This window comes from Furipterus horrens, unplaced genomic scaffold, assembly GCF_987537825.1.
Source record: "Furipterus horrens unplaced genomic scaffold, mFurHor1.1.pri manual_scaffold_2, whole genome shotgun sequence".
NCBI classification, from domain to species: Eukaryota; Metazoa; Chordata; class Mammalia; order Chiroptera; family Furipteridae; genus Furipterus; species Furipterus horrens.
In genome coordinates, this window is record NW_028327172.1 from 152,552,547 (window position 1) to 152,579,547 (window position 27,001).

At 37.3% G+C, this 27,001-nt stretch overlaps 1 protein-coding gene across 2 annotated transcripts in view; it reads left to right on the forward strand.

The window, feature by feature from the left end:
* ODAD2 (outer dynein arm docking complex subunit 2) overlaps positions 1–27,001 on the forward strand; it is a 229,088-nt gene that overhangs the window by 74,526 nt on the left and 127,561 nt on the right. For both annotated transcript variants that reach the window (XM_090268050.1, XM_090268051.1), the window contains 6 exons: positions 295–441; positions 817–1,026; positions 8,841–9,083; positions 9,392–9,502; positions 11,754–11,908; positions 12,905–13,147. In XM_090268050.1, coding sequence (XP_090124176.1) covers positions 295–441; positions 817–1,026; positions 8,841–9,083; positions 9,392–9,502; positions 11,754–11,908; positions 12,905–13,147 — 1,109 coding nt within the window. The remainder of the gene's footprint in view (positions 1–294; positions 442–816; positions 1,027–8,840; positions 9,084–9,391; positions 9,503–11,753; positions 11,909–12,904; positions 13,148–27,001) is intronic.

Genomic DNA, 27,001 nt, shown 5'->3' on the forward strand with positions numbered 1-27,001 from the left:
TCTTTTGACAATTTAATACACTAATACCACCAAATGTTGTAGTTGTTTAAAGCAGACAGATCACCATTAAAAGTTGACTCTTAATTGGAATAGTGTTTTATGACACTCTGTACGGCTTTTTTGGTGTGTGCTTTAGCTCTACATGGTTCATTTAACACATTATAACCCACCCAGAGAACTTTTATAAAAAGTAATGTGTTATGTGTATGGGGAAACATATTTGCCAGTTCATGGATTTATAACTGTTTAGAGAGTGATCTTATTTAACCTTTTTGTGGCATGGTGTTTTCCTAGGGAGGCAATCAGACAGCTACAGTGATTGCATTGTGTTCAATGAAGGATTTCAATTTAGCGCAAGAGACCTGCCAGTTGGCAATCAGGGATGTTGGAGGTCTTGAAGTTTTAATCAATTTACTTGATACAGATGACGTCAAATGTAAGGTGAGTGGCTCTGTCACAATGGAAGAGAGATCTCGGTTATACCTTCTTGTGGGTCTCTTCCTAGCGCTCAGTTTCTGCCACTCATGCTAGCTGCTTCTTGTCTTTATGTGCTATCATTACTGATAACCTGCTCCTTCTACTGTTATCTGCTTTTCTTTTTCTTTTTCTGGTTCTTTCCATTAGTGTGTGCTTCTTAAATGATGAGTGTTTGTTTATATAATTGAAGGAAAACACAGAGGCTCTTTGTAACACCTGGGAACAGAAAAATTTCTCTAAAAACTTAATTGGGGTAAGACTTTTGGTAGACTTAGAATTTTAAAAATTCTGTTTCTGTATTAAGCAGACATTCATCTATAACTTTTTTTTCTCATTTAGATTGGTTCATTAAAAATCCTGAAGGAAATCAGTCATAATCCTCAAATCAGATGTAATATTGTTGACCTTGGGGGCTTACCAATTATGGTTAATATACTTGATTCTCCACATAAGAGTCTGAAGTGTTTGGCAGCTGAAACAATTGCGAATGTTGCCAAGTTTAGAAGAGCCCGGTGGGTAGTGAGACACCATGGGGGCATCACTAAACTGGTGAGTACCACTGACATCAGCAGCAGCACACCAGCTGCCACGGAGATGTCAGCTCCCTGCTGTCCTTTCTGGTCACTCCCAGACATTAGATAACTACAGGGCATGTTCTGGGAGTCTTCTTTTGATATACAGTGTCCTCGAAAATTATTTTTGCATATTCATATTAGCAAGTGGCAGAAAAACATGTTCAATCTTATTTTGAAAAGGTATAAAATTTAAAAAATAGTTGTACTTTTTGTCTATCACCTTCATTGGTAGGGATACATTCATGTCTCTGTGCAGCATTGGTGAGGGATGGGTTTCCACCTATGCAATAGAAAACAGTCTGGTCACCCTTGTCCTCCAATGTGGTGATCTAACCATGAGGATTGTCCCCAAAGTGACAGTCAGAGGTGCATATGTTTATTCATCTTACTGTCACTAAAAAGAGAGACAACTGAAAACAATGTGTTTCACAGTATGAGATTAGTAAAATAACTTGCAGTATATCTGTAAGAAATGTCTATTTTCAGCTATCAGTATTGTATTTTGGAAGTTTATTTAGTAAGAAGGAATACATGTATATTTAATGTTATATAAAACCATAACAATTAAAAAAAAATGGTAGCTATGACCCCAATTTTTAAAAACCTACCTAAAAAGTACAGAGAAGATACTTGAAATAAATACAGAAATTTGTTCACAGGGGTTTTCTCTGAAATGATTACCAAATTTTCTTTCTGTTTTCCAATATATGGCAGTGTGTTGTAGAGTATTACTTTTATAATTAAAAAAAACACTATTTCAATAACTGTCATGGAAAGATAAAGGTTATCATTCTGTGCAACACCTTTGCCGTGGCAGGAAAGACCTTAATAAAGTACAATATGGAAATGCATTTCCACCCTCCTTAGTAAGGATCAGCAGATCTTGTGTCTGTCCCACAGCTTGTATTCACCACTTCTGCACTTTAAATTCCTTAACATGAGAGATGTATCATATATTGTAGTGTCAATCACAGCACTTAGTCCCATACCTTACACATATAAAGGGGTAATAATTACATATTAAATTAATATGGATTTAAAGTGAATATATACACAGTGAAAGTTCAGAAATTTACTAAAAGAGATTCTGTGTTTCATTTGTAATCTGTAGAGCACTATAAACATAATTATTTGCTTCAAAAATAAGATGGGTTTATGGATGGATAGATGGATGAATAAATGGTTAGCTATGTGATAAAACAAATGTGGCAGAATATTTATTATAGAAAGTAGATGATGGGTATTTGATTGTTGCTGTGTAGCTGCTCTGCAACTTTTTGAGCCTTTGCCTATGTTTGAAAATTTTCATAATAAAATCTTGGGAAAGAGGTAAGTATAACTATGATTATCATTATTCTACTTAATAACAAAATCATATGGTAGGCTGATGTGGCTTTCACTGAAACTACTCCTATTGAATTATAAGAAAGAAAAATGTAGTATAAAACTAAAATATGTTTTTATTGAAGTCTTATAGATCACATTTGAGAGTCTGGAATTTGGACAGTGGCACTAATGTAGTCAAGATAATGACACATTTTAATTTAATTTTAAATAATAGCTAAATCAGGTACAGGAAATACTACTAATCGATAAACTAATAATAAATGTGTAATTGCTGTGTTGGGAGCACATCTTGGAATACTAGGATTGGGGACCCACTTCTGGTTTGCTAGGTATGGGGGAAAGGGGTAGAGTCCCCAAATAGAATTAGACACGAGGGGGATCATGAATGCAAGGATGGAGCAGTGGGCCAGTTATGACATCAGAGCAAAGTAACTGAAGCCAAGACCAGAGCATACAGGCCACCGTGGCTAGTCTCTGGGGAGGCACATCCAATAGAAGACTGGGGAGAAGACATGAAGTCTGAGTGAGTATTGGGCATGGACATATTGCAAGATCCAGTGCTCTTAGTCCTGTAGCCAGTTTTCATGTTTCTCTGCATACTTGACCCTTTCACTGGAAATCAGTTCAATCATTTCTTGAAATGTGTGTCTGGTACAGAACTAGATGGTGGAATTATGAATATAAATAAAGGTATGTTCCTGGCCATAGTCATGTCATGGTCTAATGGTGGTGTGGGCAGAGGAAATATAGGCTAAAATATGTGTATAAGGATAAGTATTAGGTATTTCATGGAAATCAGCACTGGGAATAGTGGAGGAACAAAGAGGGGGATGATCAATCAACTCTGCTTGGAGGAGGATCAAGAAAGGCTAGAGAGAGGAGATGTTGCCTTTGCCGAGACTTGCAAGGTGAGTGGGCATTTGTCAAGCAGAGACACCATGCAAATGCCTTTAAGGAGGATCAGGTCACCTTATTAAAGGCCCAGACCTAGAAACAACATGAAGTGCTTGGAAATCATAAGTGGTTTAATATGAGATGGGCTTCATGATGAGAGGTGAACCTGGACAGCTATGGTTGGTTACACAGGGCCTTATCCAATGAGCTACAGAGTTTGGACTTTTATATAGATAATGAGGAGTAACTGTAGTAGACAGAAATTTTAGACTGTCTTCCCTGTGTTCAATCCAATTGTCTTCAAATTTCTTCTCCAGTAGGTACCCAAAAGCCATATAAATACTCCTTACCCATATTCTTCCTCAGGCTATAACTAATTAGACCACAAGTGTACATACCTGACTCAAGCTAGTTCTACTGTATCTCTCCCAGGGAGTTGGAATTAAGAAATGGAAGCTCTGCTTAGTCTGGGCTGCTCCCCTGTAAACTCAGGATTGATGGTCATAAGTATGTGGGTAGTATCACTGGAAAAGCTGGCCTACAAAGAGAGAAGAATGGAGTAGACATGCATACAATAAAGACAGCTTTGGGGGAGGGGTTCAAGATGGTAGCAGAATAGATGGATCTTTCTTGTACCTCCTCCAAGAACCAAACTTGAAATAAAACTAAATTAGGGAATATTTACCCTGAATTACCAACTAAAGGCAATCTGAAGAGGAGACTTTTAAGCAAAGATGGGCAGAAACAACTTCCAGACTGGCAGGAAAGGCAGGGTCACGAAAGGGGCTGGCCCTGCTCCCACAGGTGGCAGGCCAAGGCTTTGGAGGGATATCATGGCTGCGGGAGGTTTCCCCTCAGAGGAGTGAAACCTAGACCCCAGACTGAGGTCCTCAGCCCAGAGTGCCAGAGCCAGGTAACATCCAGTGGTGAAAGGTGGGTTGCTTTCTGCCAGCGAGACCATGCTTGCTGGAGACAGAGCCACATTTTTAAGGGGCCAAAGCACAAGATTTTCAGTCACAGCCACTCCACTCACCCTAGGCACCAGCAAAGGGAGGGCAGTGTGGATTGGAGTCACCTGGGAGGAGTCTGGACTGAGGAATTCGAGAGTGGCAGCTGGGATCCTGGTGCTAGGTCACCTCCCCCCACCCTCGTTATCACAGCAGTCATTTATCTTGAGAGGAGCAAGCTCCTCTCAGGGACATCAGCCTAGAGAAAGCAATTACCCCATCCTCTGGAAACCCACTTGCCCCACCCTGCATCTTAACCTATGCTGAGGAAATAGCAGCACAGGCAAACTCAGGGGGTATCAGTGACTGGCTCTGGGGTGGGGCATTCCCCCCACTTTTCTGGGAAACTGGTACTAGATAGAAACACCCTCCCAGTTTCTGGCAGACCCAGACTCTGGGCTCCAAGACCCTACCAACATGCCTACTAAGGGCTCTGACCAGCCAAGGTCAGGGAAATAATCTAGGTCAAACTCAGACTGTGCCTCTGGTGTGGGGGAACACACCACCATTTTTCCTGAATGACACCTTCCCCTCATGGGAGATCCAGTGGTTCCATCCTCCCCATTTCATCAGAAGCCCTGTCAGAAACAGTCTTTTCAGTGACTAAGACAGGTAGCAGGCTGGCAGGTGGAGGGAGGCAGAGGTAGGTCCTGGGGTGCCTTGGGACATTTGCTGACGTGCTCCTGGGCCCTGTGCTGCTAAAAGCTGGCCTTGGAGCACAGCTTGGCTCCTCCAGTATGCAGCCAAGCCTGGCAGAGGCAGCCACAAACTGGATTGCTTGTAGCTTTGAACAGGTTGTTGAAAGCCACAGTGGACGGTGAAACAAAGAGTTGCTTCTTTAAAAAGATAAACAAGATTGATGAACCTTTAGCCAGACTCATCAAGAAATGGAGAGGGTCCAGAAAACTATAATCAGAAATGAAAGGATAGAAATAACAAGAGACATTACAGAAATATATGAAAAACTATATGTCAACAAATTGGACAATCTGGGAGAAATGGACGAGTTCCTAGAATCACACAATAAATCCAAGAGCTTGTCTTTGAAAAGATAGACAAAATGACAAGCCTCTAACCAGACTCATCAAGAAAAAAAAGAGAGAGGACCCAAATAAATAAAATCAGAAATGAAAGAGTAGAAATCACAATCGATACCACACAAATACAAAAGGTTGTAAGAAATTACTGTGAACAACTATATGACAAGAAATTTGACAACCTGGGTGAAAATGGACAAATTTCTGGAAACATAATCTTCCAATACTGAATCAAAAAGAAGCAGAAAGCCTGAATAAACTGATAACAACTAGTGGAATTGAAGCAGTAATCAAAAAACTCCCGGCACGCAAAAGCCCCAGACCAGATGGCTTGGCAGGAGAACTTTACCAAACATTTAGGGAAGACCTAACTCCTATCCTACTCAAACTATTTCAAAAAATCCAAGAAGAGGGAAGACTCCCAAACTCTTTCTATGAGGCCAGTATTACTCTAATTCCAAAACCAGGTCAAGACACAACAAAGAAAGAAAACTACAGGTCAATATCACTGATGAACATAGATGCTAAAATCTTCAACAAACTATTAGCAAAGCAGATCCAGCAATACATTAAAAATATCATACACTGTGATCAAATGGGATGTATTCCAGGGAAACTATTTGATACAATATCCACATATCAATAAATGTGACAAACTACTTAAACAAAATGGAAGATAAAAACCACATGATTGTATCAATAGATGAAGAAAAAGCATTTGATAAATCCAGCACCCATTTATAATAAAAATGCTCATGGGCATAGAGGGATTATGCCTCAATATAATAAAGGCCACATATGAAAAACCTACAACCTACATCATGCTCAGTGGGCAAAAACTAAAAGCATTTTTCTTAAGATCAGGAACAAAACAGGGATGTCCACTTTTACTACTCTTGTTCAACATAGTATTGGAAGTCCTAGTCACAGTGATCAGAAAAGAAGAAATAAATGGCATTCAAATTGGAAAAGAGGTAGTAGAACTGTCATTATATGCAGATGACATAATACTGTATATAGAACACCCTAAAGATTACACAAAAAACTACTAAACCTAATAAATGAATTCAATAAGTAGCAGGATACAAAATTAATATCTAGAAATTGGTAGCATGTTTATACACCAATAATGAACTCTCAGAAGGAGAAACTAAGAAAACAATCCCTTTTACTATTATAACAAGTAAATAAGGTACCTAGGAATAAACTTAACCAAGGAGGTAAAAGACCTGTACTTGGAAAACTATAGGACATTGGAGAAAGAAACAGAGGAAAATATAAACAAATAGAAGCATAGACTGTGTTCATGTATTGAAAGAATTAACATCATTAAAATGTTCATACTCCCCAAAGCAATCTATAGATTCAATGCAATTTCTATTAAAATACTAATGACATATATCATAGACCTAGAATAAATATTTCAAAAATTTATATTGAACCACAAAAGACCTGAAGTACCTGCAGCAGTCTTGAGAAAGAAGAACAAAATCTGATGGATCACAATACTTGATATCAAACTATAATACAAAGCCATTGTAATAAAAACAGCATGGTACTGGCACAGAAATGGGCATATAGATTGATGGAACAAACAGGGAGCCCAGAAATAAACCCACACCTTGATGGTCAATTAAAATTTGACAAAGGAGGCAAGAGCATACGATGGAATAAAAACAGTCTCTTAAACTGAACAATTGAACAGTTATATTCAAACAAATACAACTAGACCACCAATTTCCACCATACATAAGAATTAACTCAAAATGTATAAAAGACTTAAAATTAAGTCACAAAATCATAAAATCCTAGAAGAAAACATAGGCAGTAAAATCTTAGACATCTCTCAGAGCCATATTTTTGTTGATATGTTTCTTAGGGCAAGGGAAGCACAGGAATAAATAAACAAATGGGATTACATTAAACTAAAAGCTTCTGCACAGCAAAAGAAACCATCAACAAAATGAAAAGGGAACCCAGCACATGGGAGAACATATTCACCAATGATACATGTGATAAGTGGTTAATCTCCAAAATATATAAAGAACCTATACAACTCAACACCAAGAAGAGAAACAATCCAATTAAAAAATGGGCAAAGGGCGTGAATAGACAGTTCTCCGGAGGACATACAGATGGCCAGTAGACATATGAAAAAAATGTTTAATGTCACTAATCATCAGAGAGATGCAAATTAAAACAACCATGAGATATCACCTCACGACTGTCAGAATGGCTACTATTAATAAGTCAACAAACAACAAGTGTTGGTGAGGATGTGGAGAAAAGGGAACCCTAGTGCACATATGGTGGGAATGCAAACTGGTGCAGCCATGGTGAAAAACAGTATGGACTTTCCTCAAAAAATTAAAAACCAAACTGTCTTTTGACTCCATGATCCCACTTCAGGGCATATATCCTAAGAATCCTGAAACAACAATTAGAAAGAATATATGTACCCCTATGTTCATAGCTGGGTTATTTACAATAACCAAAATCTGGAAACACCCCAAATGCCCATCAGTAGAGAATTGCATAAAAAAACTGTGGTACATTTATACAATGGAATACTATATGACTATAAAAAAGAATGAATTCTTACCCTTTGCAACAGTGTGGATAGACCTAGAGATAAAGACAAATACCATATGATCTCACTTATGTGGAATCTAATGAGCAAATTAAACTAACAATATAAAACCAAAGGCATGGATACATGGACCAGCCTGGCAAATGTCAGTGGAGAAGAGGTGGGGGTGGTGGGGGTGGGGATTGGATAGAAGAAGGTGAAGGGATTAGCTAAAGAACATATATGCATAGTCCATGGGCACAGACAATAGTGTGGCAAAGGTCAGGGGAAGGTGTGGCAGGACCTGGGTGGAGGTGGACAAAGGGGGGGCAAGTGAGTGTAGTAAAATTACAATAAAATTATAAGTAAATAAATAAATAAAGTGACTTGTATTATTAAGGAAAAAGACACAGATAGCTTTAGGAGGCCTGGTTTCACATCCTTTATGGGAACTCTGACATAGTGCTGTATCCATATGAACTGCCTAACATCTTCAGTGACTGGTTATTGCAAGGGAAAGAGAGGATCCTGGCAGCTCTGCCGTTTGATTTGGTTGGATTGGCAGTGCAGGTAGAGGGCTGTGTGTCGTGGTCTTAACAGTGTTTAGACCACTCAGTTCTCATTAGAAAGTCTAATGGTTTTAGGGAGCCTGCTTTTCTGAGAAGCCAGGGCTGAGGATGTGGTTTACAAATCTTACTGATATAAATGTTAGAGCCGTATTAAGAAAATACTATCTTGGTAGGATTAAATTTCTTATGAGAAGAAAATGTAAAAGCTCCCAAATCAGGGGATGGTGTATCAAAGGGTGTTGTTTCTTTGCTTTCACTGACTGCTGTGTAGTATGAAACTATGGAAGCAACCCTCTAGCTACTGTGGGATACATTAAGTTTTATTGGAAAGATTTTCACGTACACTGTGTTTATCTGTTTTGTAGGTCGCTCTACTCGACTGTGCACAGAATTCTACAGAACCTGTTCAATCAAGTCTGTATGATGCCAGAGACGTGGAGGTGGCTCGCTGTGGGGCGCTGGCACTGTGGAGCTGCAGTAAGAGTTATGCGAATAAAGAAGCCATACGTAAGGCTGGAGGCATTCCATTGTTGGCTCGGTTGCTGAAGACATCTCATGAAAACATGCTGATTCCTGTGGTGGGGACATTGCAAGAATGTGCATCAGAGGTACCCAGGCCATTCACCTTGAATTTTTTAGTTGAAAAATAATTTGTCAAGTTATCATGAGTGCTAAGGTTTATTTTCATTAAGTCAGCATTCTATTAGAAAGAGATCACACTAGTAGAACATTAATTAAATTGGTACTTGTCTGATTTATATTTGAAAATATTGACTAAGTTCTTATTGTTATCTCGAAGTTAACCTTGGACTTTAGTGTATTTACAAAGTTTATTCAGTGTAATTATTAAGAAATGTAAATAGATACTTCTATGCATGCATTGTATATACATAAATATTCATATTCATATTTCTAGCAAAACTACCGAGCTGCAATCAAAGCAGAAAGGATCATTGAAAATCTAGTAAAGAACCTAAATAGTGAGAATGAGCAACTGCAGGAACACTGTGCCATGGCCATCTACCAGGTACAGAGGACCCTCTGGACAGTCCTGGTATTCTTCTTCATGTGGGTTAAAGTGATGTTTCTAAACATGAGTTCTCAGTTTCTGGGGATGAAACTCAGAGATCTGCATTTTTTACAAGAACCCCAGGGATTTTCATGCACAAGAGGTCTGAGTACCACTGTCCTGTGTGAACGACAGATGCCTTTTCTCTAACATGTTGATGATTATTTACAGTTCTATAAGACACTTGCATATCTTTGTCTGCTAAAATGATTTATTTGGTGTAAAATAGTTATGTATGTGTATAGTGCCTCTGTATTGGTTTTTATATATCCCATTCAAATACAGTGATCTTGGGGATGGATGAATAAGTGCATGTTGTGTGTATTCCTGTTTTATCTGCTTATTTATTTTAATCTTCATTATTTTTTTGTGGGTTATAAATTTCATAGTATAGGAGGTCTTCAAATAATATCATTTTATTCAATATTATTTTGTTATAATGTTGATGAGATGCTATAATAACTTAACTCTTGTTTATATCAATTAGTCTATGGTGAAATTCATTTCATTATGTCCTTTTGCTTAAAGTCACAGAACCTTTCAATGATGTTAAGTGAGGACTTACTGTATACCAAAAAAAAAAGGTTAGAATGGTAAAGGGAAAGGAAAGATGGCTGGTTACTGGGCATGCCAGCTTCTGCCTAATCAGAATAGATTTCCTAGAGGAATGCATTTTAAAATGTGCTAAATAAGAGTGCACCCAAAAGATAGAGTCTGAAAGAAGGTTCTGGTCAATAAAGTATTGCAATAGTTCGCTAGGGATGCCATAACCAAGTACCACACACTGGGTTGCTTAAGCAACAGATATTTATTTTCTTATAGTTTTGGAGACTAAAAGTCTGAGATCAAGTGTTGACAAAGTTGGTTCCTTCTGAGGTCTTTGTCCTTGGCTTGTAAATGGCTGTCTTCATGTTTACATGTCATTCTCCCTCTGTCTTCACGTGGTCTTTCTTCAGTGCCCTATCTTCTTATAAGGAAACTTGTCATGTTGGACTACAGCCCAACTCAATGACTTCGTTTAACCTTAACTACCTCTTTAAAGACCCTGTCTTCAAATACAGTCACATTCTGAGGTACAGGGGTTAGGACTCCAACTTAATGAGTTTTGAGGGCACACAACCAGCTCATAACAAAGATAATATAGCTTTGACTGTTAAGTATGCCTCATATGAGTAACCATTAAGGTCAGTTAGAAATAGTGATTAATTTTTGAAAGTTGCAGCTGAAACAGAACAGAAAGTCACAAATAGAAGTTAAGCATGGCAGGTGCCTCATGGTGCATTACGATGAGGATTTCTTCTAGTGGTGCTCATTAATGATGCATTACATGTATCTGTATCATGTGGCCTCAGAGACCAGCCATATGCTTAGAAATAGCAAACTTCACTAAATTAATCATCTTTTGGCTCTATAACCTATGAAGGATGATCAATTGGGAACATCTATGCAGTACACATTTATTTCAAAGGATGACACAAACATGGATAAACATGCTTGAATAAAATGCCGGTTCTTATTGATATAACCCACTGTTCTGGGCAGAGAAACTTTATTGGGGAAATTCCTCATCTCTTAGATTTTGTGAGCCCTTGAAGATCTGACTGAATCTCTATCACTGATCTATATTCTCTACTGCCTTTACAAGACTCTGAGTTGCATCACTGCAGACATATTCCATACATGTATGTGGCATTCTATGTTTCTTACCAACCTCTGCCTCTGTCTTGGTGGAAGCCCATACTGCCTCGGACCTGGCTCAGGAGAACTGCCAAAGTACTATATGTAGAAACTGCTAGACATCGCCAAAACCTCATAAGGAAAGACAGACTCTGTCTAGAGCAGTGGTTCTCAACCTTCCTAATGTCGCAACCCTTTAATACAGTTCCTCATGTTGTGGTGACCCCCAACCATAACTAAAGCATAGTTATTAATCACAAAACAATATGTAATTATATATGTATTTTCCAATGGTCTTAGGCGACCCCTGTGAAAGGGTCGTTCGACCCCCAAAGGGGTCACGACCCACAGGTTGAGAACCGCTGGTCTAGAGAGAAGAATTATTCAATATATTTTACTTGGAGGCACCCTCAAAAAATTAGACCCTCTGAAAAGAATTTTCATAGCTACTAGAATGGCAGCCTCTTTAATAATCACTGAAATCTTGATATGCCTTGCTAACTGACAGCCTTTGACTTGACTTTCTGTGTAGTGTGCTGAAGATGAGGAAACCCGTGACCTGGTGAGGCTGCATGGAGGACTTAAACCCCTGGCCAGTTTGCTCAATAACACTGACAATAAAGAACGTTTGGCTGCTGTCACAGGGGCAATATGGAAATGTTCCATCAGCAAAGATAATGTAACCAAGTAAGAGAAGTCATTCTATATTCTGTAATAAAAATAAGGCCACCAAAACATAGTCTTGTAATTTAATACTATTTTAAGAAAGAATCTATTCTAATGCTACTCCTGTAGTTTTTATAGATGCACATTTTGGACTAAGTTGGCAGAATTCAGGAATTCTTAGAAATGAAAGACTACGTCCTATCCCAGCAGTAATGGACTTCTGTGCCTCAGTAGGGCTCAGGGGCTTGCAAATGGGCAGATTGGCAAATGAGCAGCCACTTAAAGGAGAAGTATTTCTCGTATTTCCAGCAGAGACCTATTGAGTGAGATGAATTTCCCATGGACTCTTTAAATATAGAAGTGGTTCCATTCTTCTCCCTTTTATGAAGATAAACAAGATGAGTCAGCTAAATGCCAACTAACCAGTTAACCTTAAAGAATAGTCATTCTGAAATATGATCTGATTGAATTTCAAAGTATCTGTAAACTTTATGACCATATGATTTAATTTAATGTTCAGTCATTTCTTCATTTATTTTTAGAGTTCTCACCCTCTATGGTGGATGTTCTGAGGCAACTCTTCCTTGTCTCAATGTGATGATTATCTTAAAAAAAAAAAATCACGCACCCAATTTAACACAAAATAGATTTATTTTGCTTTGTTTATGTACCATGGTCTTTGTAACATGGGGAAACAGTGGAATTGTTGTTGCTCAAATTTGGAAGAAGTTGGAGTTGTTTCAGAGGCCAAACAGCATATTGGTTAAGGACAGAGATGACTGGGTGTGGATGTCAGCTTCACTATTTACCAAGATTCACTTTCTGAAAAACAGTGATTCTAATAGTATCTGCATCATAGTGTTTTTTAAAGGAAGGAATGAGCATATAGTTGGCATTTAGTAATTTTTAGCTATTAATATTATTACTATTAATTATCATCAGCTAACTTTTTACCAAAAATAATATTGTTTTCCTCTTTCCTTCCCTCCCCATCTCTTTTTCTTGCAATAAACTTAGGTTTCGGGAATACAGAGCCATTGAAACTTTGGTGGGACTTTTAACTGACCAGCCTGAAGAAGTTCTTGTGAATGTGGTTGGTGCACTGGGAGAATGTTGTCAAGAATATGAAAACCGAGTCATTGTCCGGAAATGTGGTGGCATTCAACCACTGGTGAACCTCCTCATTGGAATAAACCAAGCTCTACTTGTCAACGTCACAAAAGCAATTGCTGCTTGTGCAGTAGAACCAGAAAGTATGATGTAAGTGGCCTTATAGACTGAAGATTTTGAGTGTTAGGGGAAACATGGAATAGTATCATCACTTACAGTGGGTGTGCACGAATGATATAAAAGTGAAATGCGTTTATATAGAAATAACCACAAGGTTACCAAGTCATGACTTACAGAGCCAAATTGTTCCCTGGGATGAGCTGCAGGCCTGAAGCTGGGCATATTGGGAGGATTTCAAATGCCCAGTAATAAATTTTTCATGTAGAGACCTTAATCAATAAAAATTTTCTTTGTATCCCTGGGAAAAATTACCTGCCTCACTGAGATTTTAGGTAGTTCTAGGTAGCATTACCATCGTATCCTTCTTGTTTCTCAATTCAAGTCAGCAAACATACTTTGAGCACTTAATAAGAGCTGTGAACAGATGAGAGGAAAAAACAAAGGATATTACGTCCTGATCTTGGTCCTTGAGCAAATTATTGTCTAATTAGTAAGACTTAAATGTGGTACAATTTAAGAGCACCAGCAAGATTGTATATCCAGAAAAGGAAGATCTCATATGGGTCAAAGTTGTTGTATTAGGATTCTTCAGAGAATCAGAAATAACAGGGTGTGGGGGCACTGCATGGAGAGCAAGAGAGAGACTGATTGATTGATTGACTTTAAGGAATTGATTTATGGAATTGTGGAGACTTGGCAAGTCCTAATTCTGATGGAGTAGGCTAGCAGGTTGGGGACTCAGAAAAGAATTGCAGTTTGAGTTCAAAGGCAGTCTTCTGGCAGAACTCCTTGCTGAGGGAGGTTAGCCTTTGATTTATTAAAACCTTCAACTGATTAGATGAGGCCCATTGATTAGGGATGATAATCTGCTTTAATCAAAGTTTAACAATTTAATGTTAATATCACCCCAAAAAACAGCTTCATAAAAATATCTGAATGATATTTGGCCAAATATCTGGGCATCCCATAGCCAAGTTGAAGCATAAAAATGAGTTACAAATTCACCCCTTCTCAACTTGACATGCATACATGCATCTCACACCATACTTAATCTCTATATAAATACAACAGTAAGGTCATACTTCTGCCTAATTATCTTGCATGCAACTAAAATGCACTAATCATTTCCCCAGAAAGGGAAGCAAAGTACTTGGATGATGTTTAATCCTATTGATATCCTGTAACTTAAATGATGTGAAGTTAAAAATGCTTAAAAACTGTGATATAAAGTCACTAAATCTTCTGTTATGTGATAAGAGGATAAGAGAGAGAAGAAAACAAAGATACACACATACTTATAACAAAGTAGAAAGGAACACCTGACAGTTACAGTCCTCATTTCTGTAACTGGTCACATGTTTGTCACTGGTATTTATAACTACCTCCTTTTACTACCCATTCTGTATTCCCACTCATGTCAGCTAGAACTTCAATTTGTTGTGGTTCTTTACCTGGTGGGGTGACTTCATTAGTGAAGGGTCTGGGTCATTAGTAGTCTTGCCTGGATTGGGTTTGTTGTTGTTCCTGTTGACTTTAATCATAGGGCAGAGTAATACTAAGAGACACACTAAGAGACCGTCTGTATTCAAATATATTTATCCTTACGTCTGTTGTGGAGTAGCAGTACTCTTTCCCCTTGGTAATCAGAATCAATGACCCCAGCCAGCACAGTAACTCCCTTCTTTGCTTGTTGATTTAAAGACATGGGCAGGCCACAGTGGCTATCTTAACTTCCAGCTGAGTGGCACCTTTGTTGTGTCTGCTGGTGAAAACATTCCACCCTTTGGAACTAAGACCTCTAGGCCAGCAAAGAATAAGGTCATGAGCAAAGGAGTAAAAATTTTGCTAGTAGATCACTAGGGATAATAGTAAATACCACTACTATTGCCACACCTTGATTCCTGGATCAATGAATTCTGACTTGTGGGAGAAATAGCACCATATTGTTTATAGGTAGATAGCTCTATTGACCCAATCTGTAGAATCCTAGAAGTCCAAGAGCCTTCCTTCATTTCATCCCATCTTTGTTCCCTTCAGTCCAAGATGGCAGTGTTTCTACTGAAGTCGTGATTGGATCCATGACTCACACCTGTAACCTCTTTGTCATGTGATTGTCTAGTTATACCCTTGATGTTTTCTCTCTCTGGAATGCACTCTCTTATTTTTTTACAGTACAAATACGCTGAACATTTTTGAAATCTTCATGTTTGTTCCCTTTTGCTTAACAATTTTGTCTCCTCTTGCATTTTACTATAATTAGTAAGGAATAACCAGGTTGCACCTTTAACAGTTCATTTAAAAATCTTTTCTGCTAAATATCCAAGTTTGTCCCTCACACGTTTTACCTCCGCAAAAGCACTGGAACACAATTCAGTTACATTTTTTGCCACTTTACAACAAGGATAACATTTCCTCTAGTTCCAATAACACCTTCCTCATTTCCATCTGAGATCTTATCAGAGTCACCTTAAGTCACTTCCACATTTTTAGATCACAACAGCACCCCACTTCCCAGTACCTAAATCTTACTTTTCTAGGGCTGCCATTCCAAAATACCATAACTAGGTGCTTAAACAATAGACATTTATTTTGTCACAGTTCTGGAGGCTGTAAATCCAAGATCAGGGTGCTGGCAAGGTTGGTTTTTGCTAAGGCTTCTTTCCTTAGCTTGCATATGGCCACCCTCTTGCTACCTCCTCACATGGTAGTTCCTTTGTGCACTTGTGCCCTTGGCATCTCTCTGTGTCCTAATCTCTTTTTATAAGGGCAGCAGTCAGATTGGATTAAGACCTACCTTAAGGGCTCAATTTGAACTTAATCACTTCTTTAAAGACCCTATGTCAAAATACAGTCACATTCTAGGGTAGTAGGTGTTAAACCTTCACCATAGGGATATTTGGAAGCCAAAGGTCAGTCCATAACAATTGTTATAATAAGTTCTCTGGGGGAAGCAGATGAAGCACATCATTAATGAATAGAGCCTATTTGAATGCATGGAAGAATAGGGAAGCATGACTAAGGGATACATGAATAGGAACAGAGCAGTGAGAGAGCATGGAAGAATGGAAAGACCAGTTTGAGGAAGATGGAAGTAGAAGGTACAGGCAACAAATGCAATGAGGTCAGACAAAGGAGAAACCTTGATGGCTAATTTTATGTTTCTGAAATCTCAGCATCGCCCCTTCCTGAAGCTGTGTGGGCATTTAACCTAGCAGGTGTTATGGAGCAAGGAATCAGTCCCCATACCTACCTTACTAATACTGGATAAAGACAAAACATGGTAAGGAAGTTTCCATTGTCTCAATACTCTGGCCCCACCCCATCTTGAGTTTTACGACTCCTCTGATTCCATTAAGAAATGAGGTAAAAGGCTAAGTCATTCAGACAATGCTAATCAGTAGAAATTTTCAAGCTATTAAGGAAATAATTTAAACTTATGACTTGTATTAAATAAGTAGTGGTCTTTAGGACAGGGTAATATAGAGCTTGTGTATTTTCATAGGTTATATATTTTTACTTTATTGAGTAAATAAATATATATTTACTTATATATATATATCCTATGCCATTTCATTCTGATTAACTCATTTAGGGGCTGCGGTGTACAGATATACCCTGCACAGCTGTAGGGACTGCTGTTCACATAGACTGCTATGTAAAGAGCACCATGCACTGTGTGGTGCAGTTTCCTCTCTGTTTCATCATTTGAGTTACTAAAGAAGGCTTATACCATGCACCAGTAGTCTCTAGTAGTATGTTCTTTCTTCAGCCTACCTTCCTGGCATCTGAAAACAAGAATCATTTGCATTTAATTGTTTAGGCCTTCTTCCTTCATAAGAAACCAAAAACTTTTGGGGGTTCTCATGGCTTCGTTTAACCACATGGCTGGTTCCTAGGTACTCAAGCCTCCGTAACTCCTTTTGAATTTGGTTATTAGAGTCATTAGAGTCAAGCATTTCAGACACTGAGGAACACTTGTTGCACACATGCTAACTTTAAGGGAAGATTATTGGCTAGAGGTATTAAACAATTTTCTAATGTATTTATCTTTTTAAAAAACACATGGTATTCATAGAACCTGATAAAGACTTGTCAGAAATGATTTTATTTATTTTGATCTTTGGCTCCTTAAACATTATTTTTTGTCTACTCAAGTCTACTAACAACCATCAGCTGCCTCTGAACTTTTTATTGAATGTATCTCTTCCTCTCCACTGTCAGCTGAGGTTCTGTCATCTTTTACCTGGACTATTAAAGCCGGTTCTGTTTGGTCTTACCTCAAGTCTCCCTTCCCTCTCCATGCCTTCCTGTACAGCATTGTAATTTGTTTTTCTGAACTGTAGATTTGATAACGTTGTTTCCTTAGCCCAAAGAACCTTCAGTGACTTCTCAAAGCTTTCAAAAACAAACCTAATTTCCTTAGCCTGGTATTCAAAGCACTTACCTTGTGGCCCCATTCTACCTCTCAAGCCTCATCTTTTCCCTGCAAGTGTTATCTAGACTAATAATGTTATTTGTGTATTACTTATTCATTGAGCGGATATTTATGAAGCATCTGAAAACAGTGTAATTGACAGAGCAACTGGGTAGGAGGTGGTTACTTTAGCTGGAGTGGAAAGAGGAAAGAGAAAGTGGAAGAGAGGAAAGTGGTCCCTGGGAGGATAATATCTGAACCAAAACCTGAAAGATGAGAAGGCACCTGAGGGAAGATCATATTAGACAAACAGTTGGAAACATGAAAGCCCTGAAATGGGAGTAAGCTTTGCTTGAGAAGCTACCTTGAAATATTTGTATATATAGCTTTCACATAGATTTTATCATTGTCTGCTTTTTTAGTAGTATATGTTTTTCTATATCACTGTGTGACAGTGTCACAAATCATCTTTTTAGGATGATTACTAATTTTGTAATATATATGATGATTTTTTAAATATAGATTACAACTTACTCTTGCAAAGCCCTTGCTTCTATTCTATATCTCAGATTTAATGATTTCCACATAAGTCAGTTCTAGGTTATCTAGTTGATGCCTAAAAATTCATCATTACATTTATTTCCACCATAGGCCTCCAAACTCTTTTTAATATAACTATATTAACTAAATTGTTGTATTTATTGGTTTTTCAATTGATTCCATTGAAGAAAATGCCAGAGAAAACAGCTTCACACATCTTTTATTTTGACTCTGACAGAATGTAGGTTTTTTGAGGCAACAAAATGTAAAGAAATAAAAAGAATGACTCAGTGATAAACAATAGGCTTTAAGGACCTTTTGATTGAATTAGGGAAACAGACAATAATTTTAAAAATAGAGTAAAATTATTTACTCATTGGAGATGGCAGTTAATAAGTAGTTTTTGGTAAGTACAAAGAACTATTTTTTTGACTTTTATGAAAGGCTTGACTTCTGGGTAATGATATACAAACTACACAAAAGAGCAAAAGTAGAAAAAAATATCATATTACCCCAAACAAGGAAATGACCACAACTCTAAATCTTAAATGTGAACACACCTGCAAAAGGCTGTGAATTATTGGCCTTTGTGTAATATGCTGTCAGCTAACACATGCCTCTTCAGATGGCAAGCTTTTCACCCCAAGTAAGTGTCATGGTCATGAGATGCATAGCAGACATTTGTTTCATAGAGAGGAGAGACTGGGGCAGTGAATGAGCCTTGGGAGAAATGAGGAATTTCCCACCAGAGACCTAGTTTTACATTATAAAACATCAGGAGACATGGAGCCTGAGGAAAAGCCATATAGACATGCCATTTTATATTGTCTACAACAGCCTTCTAGCCCAAGGAGACTGCTGGAGATACTTAGGAGAGAATGGGATACTAGGGACCATGATTGCCAGATGACAACACAGTGAAACTATAAATTCCTAGAGATTTGGAGTAAGCCAGATCTACTGTTTGAATGATCAAAACTTAATGAAGAAATATTCCTAGGACAAAGAGAATTGCAGATTTTTGTGGGATTATGTTTTAGGTAATTTCATCACAAAGAGAAACAGGTAAATTCAGACAAATGATTTTTCCACAATTGCAAAACCGTTAATAAAACAGCCACAAGAAATTATGTAAAGTTTTACAAAAAGAGTTGACAAGGCCATCTAAATAGTTGTAAAAAGGAAGTTGTCAGAGTCCAGGAGAGAAATAGGAAAAATATTGAACTAAAAGCCTGGATAGAAGTGAAAGAAATATAATAAACACATGGTATATAGGAAATATAAAATGTAATTAAAAAGAAAAATATATCAGAATTTATAGGGAAATTTATAAATATTGAACCCAAGGAGATCCAGCATAAAAACAATTGGTGTTGTGAAACCCTCGCAGCTCTTCAGAATGAGCTACATTCTCTATTATTCCAGCTCTTCCTGAGATCCTTCCATTGGGTTCCCTAAGTGTAAAGTGATGCTTTATTTGCTGTTGATACTGTTCATTGTGTAATGACCTCTCAGGAACCCTAAGAGGAGGCAACAGGGTTGTAAGAGTGAGAGCCAGCCACCCAGCACCCTAGCTGAATTCTGTCAGAATTTCCTGTTACTTCTAACACCATGGTCCAGCACTTGAGCTGCGTGAACTATAGACTGTGCCCCTTAGGGAATTAGGAAGGATGTCCCCATCCTTAGGAGATAAGAGACTAGAACTGGCAATTCTGGGTCTCTGCCAAGATCCCTCTCATGCTAACATCTGGTGTAGTTCAGCAGATGGAAAGGTTAGATTTGGTTTCAAAGCTGTGTCCTAGACAATGTCCCTTGAAGAAAGAGCCTTGATCCCAACTAGTAAGTTCGCATTCACTTCTTTTACAGTGATAAGTGTATTCCTTTCTAAAGTCAGGCCAGATCACTTTAACCCAGCCAGAGTTATGGATTGGAGTCAGAGATTTGGAGTGGAGCATGGAAATCTCTATCTCAGGTTCTTCTTTTTTCTTTCTTTCTTTTTTTAAATCTTATTCACATCCAAGAACCTAATTCACTACTAAGCCCTATTCAGGATGGTGGGGTTGGGTGACTGAGAGGGTAGGCTAAAGCACATAGGGTGAAAGATTCTACAAATACACCAATAAATAAGAATGAGAGAAAAAAAAAACAAAAACAAAAAAGAACAATTGGTGTTGCTTTAGAAGAGGTTGGAACCAATGGAATATGATCTTAATTAAAGATATAACCGAAGAAAACTTTTTGTGAATCTGTAGGTCAAAAGACACTAAAGGCCCTATTAATATTGATGCAAAATGGCCAGTAGTTACAAATCCTGATAAGTTACTTCCATTTCAAAAATAGAGGAAATATTTTGTATATGTAGGCGAAAGAAGCAAAATGTATGAATAGGTTGTCTTTAAAGTTCTCCACAGATTCTTTTAATGTTTAAAGACATTTGTTGAGTGATGAAATCCCCCAGATTAACACCCTGAGGGAGAGAAAATATTGTGCAAAGAACTTTACATCTAGCTAAGTCTCTCTCCAAATATATAGGCAATAGCACATTCTCTATCATATAAGAAATTAATGAATATAGTACTTACTAGCTCTTGAAAAACTACTTGATTACAAAAGTCCAATCAAAAACTTAAGAGTATTTCAAAATAACAAAACTGTGGCTAAAATGTACAAGTGGAGACCATTGAATTCATTTAAATGTTACACTAAAATATAACAACAGAGCAATTATCATTAGGGTGATCATCTGTATTTTATACTTATTGATAATTATAATGTAATAATACAACTGACAAAAGTGAAAACAAAATCAGTGCAGAATGGATAAGTGTACAGATTTTATCATCTTCCAAATAAATCAATAAATACTGTACACAACATTATTTTTACCTGTCTATAATCTATCCATTACTTTATCTCTCTTTTACCTATCCATCTATCCTTTATCTAGCTATAGGCATAAAATGACATACAGAATAATTAACATTGGCTGTTAATGATTGTTATTTCTTGATGGTAGGATTTGGGATAATTTTTATTTTCTTCTTTGTATTTTTCTATACAGTCTGTATTTGAATATGTATCATCTTTGCAAAATCAAAGTCCTTGTTTAATACCTTGCGCAACCTCGTTTTATTTTGTATAAAGTATACTGGTTAAGAGTAGGATTCTGGAGTCATTGTCAGGAAGGCCAATCTCATCACTTACCAACTATATTCCTTCAAAAAATTATTAAACTACTTGGTTCCTTGGTTAAATATATAATGTATAAAAATAGTAATGGTACCTATTTCAGTGGGTTCTTGTAATGAGTAAGTGAATATATAAAGTGCTTGATACATAATAAGTACTAGGTAAATTTTGGCTAGTATTGTTTATGTAGCAGTAGCATCAATGAATAGAAATTATAAGTAATAATACATAAATAGATTAAAATCAGACCATGTAGTATCTATACTTATCTACAGATTAGTCCCTTTATTCTGTGTTTCTCATATTAAGTTAATTATGATATTTAATTTGCTATAACTTGAAAACAAGGGGTCCTTAACCTGTGAATAACTCACTTATTATTATTATTTATTAATTTATTAATATGCTTTATTGATTATGCTGATACAGTTGTCCCAATTTCTTTTCCCTTTGTTCCCCTCCATCCAGTGATCCCTTTCCCTCCAGTTCCCCCTCCCCTTAGTCCATGCCCATTGGTTGTACATATAGTTCTTCTCAACATCTTCCTATCTTCTCCACTCCCTCCTACTACGCTTCTTAATTCCTGTACCATCTCCCTCCCTTTCCTCCCTTCCACCTCCCCACTGACATTCCCCCAAAATGTTCCCCATACCTATAATTCTTTTCCCACTCTCGTTGCCTACTTAGTTTGCCTTTGTTTCAGTTCCCTAGCTTCTGTTGTTGGTTGTTGTGATACAGTTTTCACTTTAATGTTCATAGTTTTGATCCTCTTTCTCCCAAACAAGTCCCTTTAACATTTCGTATAACAGTGGTTTGGGTCTGATGAACTCCTTCAGTTTTACTTTGTCCTGGAAGCACCTTCTCTGTCTGCCCTTCTATTCTGAATGACAGCTTCGCTGGATAGAGTAATTGTGGTTGTAGGTTTTTACTTTTCATTACTTTGAATATTTCTTGCCAGTTCCTTCTTGCCTGCAGAGTTTCTTTTGAGAAATTAGATGATAGTCTTATTGAGACTTCTTAGTATGTAATTCTCTTCTCCCTTGTTGCTTTTAAGATTTTCTCTTTATCCTTAATTTTTTGACATTTTGATTATAATGTGTCTTGGCATGGTACTCCCTGGGTCCAGTTTTTTTGGAACTCTCTGTGCTTCCTGGACCTGTAAGTTAGGGAAGTTATGTTTCATTATTTTTTTCATAATTTTTCAATTTCTAGCTCCTCTTCTTCACCTTCCGGCAACCCTATGATTTGGATGTTGGCCCACTTATAGCTGTCCCATAGGTTTCTAAGCCTCTCTTCATTTTCCTCACTTTTTGTTTCCTCTTTCTGCACTGGTTGACTGTTTGTTCCTTCCTTATGTTCTGATTTGTTGATTTGATCCCTGTTGTTCTTTCCCTCACCACTAGTTTTATTTATGTTTTCATTCATTTCAGCAGGGCTAGCCTTCATTCCTTCCCCATCTTGTTTAAGATCTGCTGTTAGGTCTGTAAGCATTTTTATAACCAAAGCTCTGAACTGTGCCTCAGACAGATTTTCTATCTGCTGCTTCATTAGATTAGATATTTGCTGTCTGGTCAGCTGCGTGATTGGGATCTCTATCATGATCTGTGCCATCCTGACAGTTTTGTGTTTATCTTTGCTTCCTGGGCAGGGCTGTCATGCCTCTTATGCTATAGGGGGTGGAGCCCCATGCACTCATCACAACCGGGTTACCCTTCTCACCACATTATGGCATTTTGCATAAGGGTGGGGGTCCAAGATGGATTCCTGCCATTCACTCTCCACTGAGAGACTGGGAGCCTCCTCCTCCATCCCCACACCCTCCGGTCCTCACAGTCCAAGGCAATGGGGGTCTGCTTTCCCCGGATTGGAATCGCAAGTTTACAGGTTTGGTCTGCAGCTGAGGGTGCTCCCCAGGGGCTTCTCACCTCCCCTTAAATATGGGTGTCTGTTCTTACCGCTGTCCCACCACTGTTGCTGCGGCTGCCGCCACAAGAGGAGCTTGGCCTCTCCACACCAGCTTCACGCCTCCTACCTGTCCAGATGAGCACCACTTCTTTATAACTTCATGTGTTGGACTTTTATGTAGCTTTATTTTCTAGAACTTCTGATTGTTTCTGGTTTTGCGGTAGTTGTATTCCTTCTTAGTTGTGGAGGGAGATGGAGTGTGTCAGCCTAGGCCTCCATCTTGGCCAGAAGTTGTCCTGAATAGCTCACTTTAAACTCTCACCTACAGCCAAGGAGCTTTCAGAGTAGGCATAGATATGTAAATAGGCAATTATAATTTAGGCCTTTGTGCATGATGCTAATAAGTTTGGATTTTGTTTTAAAATATATTGAATATTACCGAAGGGTTTTAAGCATAACTTGAGGCAGAGAAGCTTGTTAGGAGATCATCACATGCCAGAGGTGAAGGCAGCTTAAAGTATGCCAGTGAAATGTAATGTAATAAAGAATAAAGAAATTGACAGAGTAAGAGATATAAAGGGAGAAAATGGATAGGTCAAGATCAATGATTGAACTAGACGAATAATGGTACCACTTACTGATACAGGCAATATAGTTAGAAGGCTGGTGAAGGAAGAACCAACTTCATGAGGGGAGAAGCAAAGAGAAATTGTTCATCACTGTACAGTAATGCCTGATCCAGTTCCAGGCTCTGGGTAGGTAACCGACAAACATTTATCGTGTAATGAATGAATGGTGAATTCAGTTATGGTTAGGTTGACCTTCAGGTTCCTATGGGTTATCAAAGTGGTGATGGCAACTAAGCAATAAGATATTCATGTCTAAAGCTTACAGTAGAGATGTGGGTTGGCCACATGCTATTATGAATGTTTGGTAGCTGAAGTTATGGATATATGTGATTGTGAGGAAGAGAGAGTAAAGTAAAAAGAGAGATGCAGAAACATTCCTTTTGAATCCATTATTTTAAGGAAAATGAGAGGATGAAAGAAGTACCTATAAAGAAACTGAGAGGGATGAGCCAGGGAAACATCTAGAAGAATTATTGAAAAAATAAAGGAAAGAGAATGTTTAAAGGAGATTAAGGTGGTCAAAAATGTCAAATTCTATGACAAGAGCTGATAAAATGAAGACTAAACTGGCCTTGCTTGTGCAAGAAGGAGGCTGATGAATTCTTTTGTACTTGTAAATATGGTTTTCCCACAATGTTTTTATAAACACACTAAGGCAGTGTCAGAAACATTATTTTGAGTTTGGTAGGAATCCACACAGCATTACACTTGGCATCATATTTTAGACATGGCTATTATTGCTAGATTTGTTGGATTTATTGCATCTTTGAGCTTTAAGTTATATAGTAAAGAAATTACAAATATGTACTTCTCCCCTGTGTAAGTCTTAAATAATTCATCGATGGGTTAGGAAATTATTTTAATGACAAGCAGTTTTATGTTTTAATGATCTGTCTAAAGCTGTCGCTAAAACTTAGATCATGTATCAGGATAAACATACACTCATAGCACAGTTTTACTAACTTTGTGTAATAGAATGCATAAGCAATTCTCTTCCCTTAGTAATAATAGTTCAGCCACTGAATCAAAAGTGATTTTTAAGAAACGAATGATTTCATAAAGCTCTGTTGACATTTTTTAGTATTTTAGACCACTGTTTTTAAAAACCCACTATAAAATATTGGATATTAATTATGTCCTTCCCTAGGATCTAAAATGGAATAGGTATCATGACATAAGTTTATAAACATTAGGTTTATTCATGCTGAATTTTCCTCTCTCATTGACTTTTAATGTTTTTTTGATATGTATAGAATTCATTGGGGGTAATTTGGCCTTCAAGTATATAAAATCACATCAATATTACAAAAAACAGCTCACATTTGTGTTTTGCAGAAGATAATTTTCTAATACAACACTATAAATTTTAAACAACAAAATATTGCAACTAAAATTTTAAGAAATACCTATTATTTATTCCCACATATCAGGATCTTTACTTTTGTTTTTTAAATTATTTTTAAATTTTATTTTGAAAAAGCATTAGACTTATAGAAAACTGCAAAAACAGAGAGAGTGCAGAGTACAGTGAGTACCCGTGTACCTATTACCCAGCTTCCCTTAACATTCTACATAACCAGAATGAAATGATAGAACCTTTTCATGTTTTCAAGTCCAGTTTTTTACTTTGAAGAATATTTTGAAGTTTTCTTTATATGGATTTTGTCCATTTTAGTTCAGTATATTCCTAAGTATTTAATCTTCCTGGTTGGTGGTGTAAATGGGTTTTTTTCCTGCCATTATTTCCTTTAACAGATTGTCTCTATGAACACTATTGAATTTTGTATGTTAATTCAATATTTTGCTGCCTTACAGAATTTTCTTACTCTGTAACTTCATTTTATTGTCTTTCTCTAGCACAGTAGTGGACAAACTGTAGCCCATGGGCCAAATCCTGCTTTTGTAAATAAAGTTTTATTGAACATAATCACACTTTTTCATTTATTTGTTGTCTTTGGCCATGTTTATGCTACAGTAGCAGAGCTCAGTACTTACAATAGAAACTGAATGGCCCATGAAGTCTAAAATATCATTATCTAGCCCTTTAGAGGAACATTTGCTGACTCTGCTTTAAGATATTCCAAAGAAAGTTTTACTTCTTTATAAATTCTTATTCTTTACGTTGATTTCTCTTGTCTAATTTCATTAGCTAATTCCATAGTAAAATGCTGAATAGTAGTGGAGATAGTGGGGCTCTTTGTCTTGTTCCTGATTTTGGTGGAAATGCTTCTGGTGTTTCTCTATTAAGTAAAATATTGTCTTGAGCACTAAAATTTATGTATTTTATCATATTAAAAGACTTTCAATTTCTATTTTTAAAATCAGAAATAGGTATTGAGTATGGCCAAATATTTAAAGCATTTGTTCTGTATGTTCTGGTTTGATTTTTATCTTATACCTCTTATTATGGTGAATGATATTAATGGGTTTCTGAACACTGAACCAACCTTGTATTTCAGGAGTGTTTCACTTGGTCATAATGTACTATTTTCTCTCTTTTTTAAAATTTATTTTACTTTGCTGTTCAATTACAGTAGTCCCAATTTTCCCCCATTTCTAAAGTGATGTAGGGTTCCATTTGCTAATATATTATTGAGTATTTTTGTAATGATATTCATGATTGATACTAGTCTGTAGTATTTTTATTGCATTATTTTTTATTGTCTTTTTTCCATTACCATTTATCATTCCATACCCTCTTCCACCTCCACCCACTCCCGTTCCCCTGCAACCCCCACACTGTTGTCCTTATCTGTGAGTTTTTTCCTATGCTCAATCCCTTCACCCCCACAACCTCCCTACCCCCAGAGTTGTGAGTCTGCTCTCTATCAATGAGTCTCTCTCTAGTTTGCTTGTTTGTTCAGTTTGCTCATTAGATTACACATATGAGTGAAATAATATGGTAATTGTCTTTCTCTGACTAGCTTATTTCATTTATAATGTTCTCCAGGTCCATCCATGCTGTTGCAAGGGGTAATTTTTATTTTATGGATCAGTAGTAGTCCACTGTGTAAATGTACAACAGCTGTTTTGTCCACTCATCTGCTCATGGACACTTGGACTGCTTCCATATCTTGGCGATTGTAAATACTGCTGCAGTGAACATAGGGGTGCATATATTCTTCAAATTAGTGTTGTAGGTTTCTTTGGATAAATTCCCAGAAGTGGAATTGCTGTGTCCTAAGGCGGTTCCAATTTTCATTTTAT